At 39.1% G+C, this 6101-nt stretch overlaps 1 protein-coding gene across 6 annotated transcripts in view; it reads right to left on the bottom strand.

Moving 5' to 3' along the window:
* Positions 1 to 905: 905 nt before the first annotated feature.
* tmc5 (transmembrane channel like 5) overlaps positions 906 to 6101 on the bottom strand; it is a 180824-nt gene continuing 175628 nt past the window's right edge. For all 6 annotated transcript variants that reach the window (XM_059654224.1, XM_059654228.1, XM_059654225.1 and 3 more), the window contains 2 exons: positions 5455 to 5511; positions 906 to 2246 (listed from right to left, as the gene is read on the bottom strand). In XM_059654224.1, the coding sequence (XP_059510207.1) occupies positions 2146 to 2246; positions 5455 to 5511 (158 nt within the window). In that variant the 3' untranslated portion in view covers positions 906 to 2145. The remainder of the gene's footprint in view (positions 2247 to 5454; positions 5512 to 6101) is intronic.

Below are 6101 nucleotides of genomic sequence, written 5' to 3'. Positions count from 1 at the left end.
GTTTGAATTCCAAGTAGTATCTTACTTGTTACTTAATACGATTTATAAGACATAGGAGTGGAAGTAAGGCCAAACAAGCAGGTTATTTTTGAGTTAATTACGAATTGACATTTTGGTGATTAAATGTAACATTTACATTTTTGCCTTGCCTCATGGGCACTACCTCCATTAGAATCAGAACAGACAATAACCACCAACCCCCTTCATCGTTTAAATTATTCTATCACTTGTGAAACTTATTCAACAAAAGGGACGGCGGTGATGCAATTATGACGATGTCACCGCTCTAGTAATCCAGAACCTCCAGGCAATGCTCTGGTCACATGAGTTCAAATCCTCACCATGGCAGATGGTGAAGTTTAAATTCAGTAATAATTTAGAGTTAAAAAGCCAGCCTAACAGTAACCCTATAACCACTGTCAAAATCCACCTGTTCACTAATGTCCTTTAGGGACAGAAACTGGCCCTATCCAGACTTATCCAGTCTGGCCTATGTGAATCCAGACCCACAGCAATGTGGTTGTCTGTTAACTGCCCTCTGGGCAATTAGTGATGGGCAATAACTGCTGACTTAGCAAGTGGCGCCAATGGCTAATGAATTTTAAATAAAACTGAAGTATATTTCACAAAACAATTGGCAATGGCGAGTTTATTGCCTGATGCAATGTATTTGTATCAATAAATCCACTGATGTCTACAAACTATATCTTCCTCCTTATAAATACCAACACTGCTAAGTTTGAATTTATGATGTAGCTGTTCTCCATGACAGTGTTGATCAGCATTTTAAAAAACATTTCATATTTTTTCCTTCTGAAGGTTTACTTTTAGATCTAATTACAGAATGTTTATTGAATTATATGAAACACAAACTAACAATCACACATAAAAGAATCATGCCCCACAGGTATATTTATTTTCGTTACCATTTTAAATTGCAACATATCACAAATAAACATGACTGAAATGTCATTACTTTCATAAAGTTAAATAGCGAATCTTAAAATTAACTAAAAATATTGTAGCTGTAGGAAACAAGGAGTTAGTGTTTCAGTGATTTAGTTTATTGCTCTTTCTTGTCTGGGACCCAGCCTGTGAGAATTCTATACAAGTAATTGAACAGCCCAACCCAACTGATAGTCAGCGCAAAAAGAAATGACCATTAATTTGGCACAAATTCATAATCATTCAGAAACACTCGAAGACTGACACAATAATTGGCTGTGTCATCCTAAGGTGAGATTCAAGCTTTGCTGGAAGAACAGAGTGGCTCACATTCTTGACGCTAACATTAGAACTTGTAAATTCTGTGGTGTTTGTCTCGGGTTTGCTGCCATAACTTCAGTGGGATACTGGCAGAAGACCTGGAGAAAGGGGATTAGTTGCCTATTCCAGCAATGTTTCTGAGGTTTTGAGTCCTGCTAAAATTATGGCAGGAAGCTTGGAGAAGGACCACAGAATTTCAGGGTCTGGTGTCTGAAATGTGGAAATGTCCCATCAATGGATATCACAACAAAGCACAAAAATATCCAAAATACTAAAAATAGTTAACGGACAAGATTTTTGCAATTAAAATTTTTTTAAAAAGCATAAGGAGAAGTACTAGTTTTTGACATTTAATTCTTAACTTTCTTTGGTTGTCAAGTTGAGGCACTGTTCTTTTTGAAGATTTGAAGCAAATTTTTACATTACCTTAGAATTATTTACCAATAAAATGTACATCAGAATGTTCCAATGAACAATTATAAATTACTTTAGAAATCTTACTTCTTGTCATTGCACCTTTACAGAGTTTGACTGTAATTTTCATTATTGGCGATGCATTCTTAAGTAAGAAAACAACTTTATTAACATGGCTAACCGCATATGATCTATGCTTAATTATTTTCAGAACCTAAATACGACTCTAAAACAGTGAAGGAACCCAGTCACCTTCAAAAGTTTTACAATGATCAGGCAGATTTACAAAAGAACTGTAGATGTGCCTCACTGCAGCAAGCTGCTTGTTGGAATCTGGCTGCAGCTTAACTCCTGATGTTCCATAAATTAATGGTACATGTGATTTTCTGGTAAGTCATGTCTACCTTGGAGCTCCAGCTAGGGGCACAGGGCTGTCGAAAGTTTAATCCATTGCTTCTGAATACGTTATTCATTTGGGTCCAGTTCTGCCTGATGCTTGGCAGCCAAAGCCAGTGCAAGAGCACTGGCACTATCTCCTTCTACATTTGGAGAATTGCTTCGTTGTTCTGTGGGAAAGAAAAATATTTCTATCTGCCCGAGTAACTAATGATTTCATGGAAGTCATCAATACATAACCATTATAATATTTGATCTTGTTCACTTTTCCCAGGATGTATAAGCAAGTGTAGTTCAGAATGCCTACAGTGGAACCTACCCAATTTATTTTCCTTTCTTCTCCAATGCTAATTATCTAGCCTTTACAAATGAAATCAACATGCACAAACAATGTTAAAAATGTAGCCTATGTGGAAACCAGAGGCAACAGATAGAACTGTGTCCTGAAGAGGGGTCACTGGACCCACAGATGCTGCCAGACCTGCTGAGTTTCTCAAGCTATTTTGTTTTTGTTTGAGATTGAACTGTGAGCTCAATTTTATGGTTATTATGCAGGTTATTCTAACATGCAGCACTTCACATGTTTCTGGGAATACACACAGAATGGATCCTTTGACTGAAATGAAATATGGAAATACTGGTGTATTTTTGTTAACAAATCTCTGTACTGACCCTGATTGCTGATACTCTGCATCAATGAGAAAGCCCTAGATCTCCAGTTTCCTTTTAGTCTGTTCCACATGAAGCAGCTAGAATATGGCTGAGCAGAACCTTCAGTTTCATTCTATATATCTTAGTCAACCCACTCAGAGACATTATGATACACTCCTGAATTAGGTGGGATTTGAACCCATACCTTCCAGCACAGAGGTAAGGACAGTGCCAATATGCCACAAGATCCTTCTCAGGTTCATTATATTTTGCAGAAGCATGGCCATTCAGACATTCAAGAAAGGGAATAGGGAAATCCCTGGAAATTACAGACCAGTCAGTCTTACGTCTGTGGTCAGCAAGGTTTTGGAAAGAAATCTGAGGGATAGGATCTATGACTATTTGGAAAAGCATAGCATGATTAAAGGGAGTCAGCACGGCTTTGTGAGGGGCAGGTCATGCCTTACAAACCTTACTGAGTTCTTTGAGGAAGTCACGAGACAGGTTGACGAGGGTTGAGCAGTGGATGTGGTGTACATGGACTTCAGCAAGGCATTTGATGAAGTTCCCCACAGCAGGCTCATTCATAAAGTCAGGAAGTATGGGATACAGGGTGATTTGGCTGCCTGGATTCAGAATTGGTTGGCTGACAGGAGGCAGAGAGTGGTTGTAGATGGTAAATATTCTGCCTGGAGGTCAGTGCTGAGTGGTGTCCCGCAGGGCTCTGTTCTTGGGCCTCTGCTCTTTGTAGTTTTTATAAATGACTTGGATGAGGAGGTTGAGGGGTGGGTTATGTTTGCTGATGACACAAAGGTTGGAGGTGCCGTTGATAGTATCGAGGGCTATTGCAGGCTTCAGCGAGACATTGACAGAATGCAGAGCTGGGCTGAGAAATGGCAGATGGAGTTCAACCTGGAAAAATGTGAAGTGATGCATTTTGGAAGGTCGAACTTAAATGCTAAATATAGGATTAAAGGCAGGATTCTCGGCAGTGTGGAGGAACAGCAGGATCTTGGTGTTCAAGTGCATAGCACCCTCAAAGTTGCCACCCAAGTGGATAAGGTTGTTAAGAAAGTATATGGTGTTTTGGCTTTCATTAACAGGGGGATCGAGTTTAAGAGCCGTGAGGTTATGCTGCAGCTCTACAAAACCCTGGTGTGACCACACTTGGAATATTGTGTCCAGTTCTGGTCGCCCTATTATAGGAAAGATGTGGAGGCTTTGGAGAGGGTGCAAAGGAAGTTTACCAGGATGCTGCCTGGACTGGAGGACTTGCCTTCCAAGGTGAGGTTGACTGAGCTCGGACTTTTCTCTCTGGAGAGAAGGAGGAAGAGAGGTGACCTGATCAAGGCGTACAAGCTAATGAGAGGCATGGATAGAATCGATAGCCAGAGACTTTTCCCCAGGGCAGGATTGGCTGCCACGAGGGGTCATAGTTTTAAGGTGTTAGGAGGAAGGTATAGAGGAGACGTCAGAGGGAGGTTCTTCACCCAGAGAGTTGTGAGCGCATGGAATACTTTGCCAGTGGAAGTCGTGGAAGCAGAGTCATTAGTGACATTTAAGCGACTGCTGGACATGCACATGGATAGCAGTGAATTGAGGGGAATGTAGGTTAGGTTATTTTATTTTTGGATTAGGATTATTCCACGGCACAACATCGTGGGCCAAAGGACCTGTACTATGCTGTACTTTTCTATGTTCTATGTTCTATCTGGAAATATTGCCAATTGCAATCAACTCAAACCTATGTTCTTCTGATCTGAAGTCAGATGCAATTTCTGTTACACCACTGGCCCATGCACAGATCTGATGACAATCAACTCATTACCTTCTCTTAACTATTCAGTTAACTAATTATGTACTGAATCAGCTGAGTTAACTGCTTTGTATTGAAAACATGAAAGGAATACAACATTCCAAGTACCACACTTACTGGATGAAATCTTCTGAATTGTCAGCATTCCTCAAGATAATGCTGCTTTTTATATATTTTAGGCAGGCAGTCTTTTCATTGTAAAGAAATGAGCCAATTCTAACTGTTTCAGAATGTCATACCCCAGTTTGTACTCAATTAACATATTAATATTCTTACAAGCCTTTTTTATGAATTCTAGTGGCAAGAAGTTAGTGAATTTGCATCTGTAGGGCTAGTTTAAATGTAATTATGTGTGTGAGAAACTCAAAAAATAAGGTAGAACACTGATTTTACACCATACCGGTGGGAGCAGTTTTAATTTATATCCCTACTTAGGAAACTGATGGGATTCAATGCGAAATCTGAATGGACTGTGGATGCTGTAAATCAGGAACAAAAACAAAGTTGCTGGAAAAGCTCAGCAGGTTTGGCAGCATCTGTGGAGGAGAAAAACAAGAGTTAAAGTTTTGAGGAAAGGTCACCAGACCCAAAATGTTAACTCTGATTTTTTATTCACAAATGCTGCCAGACCTGCTGAGCTTTTCCAGCAACTTCTGTTTTTGTTCCGGGATTCGATGCAATGTTGGTTTCACACATGCTTGATTTTATACTGCATTGAAGTAATGTTGCATAGGGTGTAAACACAGCATTTCATCTGATTCTCTGGGCTTTTCTCTCCACAGAATGCTGCCAGACCTGCTGAGTATATTCAGCAGTTTCAGTTTTAATTTAAGATCTCCAGCTGTCATATTATTTTGCTTTTGCAGATCATGAATGGCTCATATTGTGAATGAATGTTAAATATTACAAACCTGTATTCTGGTTACTGATAACATCCTGATCTTGCATGTTCTTCATATTCAAAGAGGCTACAATTAATTGAGAGAGTAAAGATAATACCTTGTCTCGAATCTGCATTCATGAAAAGTTTGATTTTCACAGTGAACATTTGAAAATTAATTGATAAATGGAGAGTTTGAGGTTTCTATTCATGTAAATTTTCTACATCACAATTCCCCACAAACATTTAACAAAAAGAGTAATTTACTTTGACATCTAGGAGGTAAAGCATTAAAACAAAAGTGTAAAGAGCTAAGCAATGGCTCAATCAGAGTAATGATGGAAACTAACACAGTGACATAAACTGTTGTCAGTATCGATTCAATCAGTACAGACCGTGCAGTTAGCAGACCATGTCTCAGGGAGGCGTAGACTGTGTAATTAACAAATTTAGTTCATGTGGTAAGTTTCTTGTCTTTCTCAAGTTTAAATAAAAATTAAAAGTCAGACTCTGACATAGACCAAGTAACATTCAAGTAATTCAAATAACTTTGTTAAAGGGAGGGAGTAACAGTTAGCTAATTAGTGTTTGCTATTGTAGCAAGGACCTGTTGTGTCCCTACCCTTGGACTGAGACCCAGATTCAAGTCCCATGTACACCAGAGGTGTGTAATAACAT

This window comes from Stegostoma tigrinum, chromosome 23 (genome assembly GCF_030684315.1).
Source record: "Stegostoma tigrinum isolate sSteTig4 chromosome 23, sSteTig4.hap1, whole genome shotgun sequence".
Lineage (NCBI taxonomy): Eukaryota > Metazoa > Chordata > Chondrichthyes > Orectolobiformes > Stegostomatidae > Stegostoma > Stegostoma tigrinum.
This window is presented reverse-complemented; position numbering and strand designations above follow the sequence as displayed.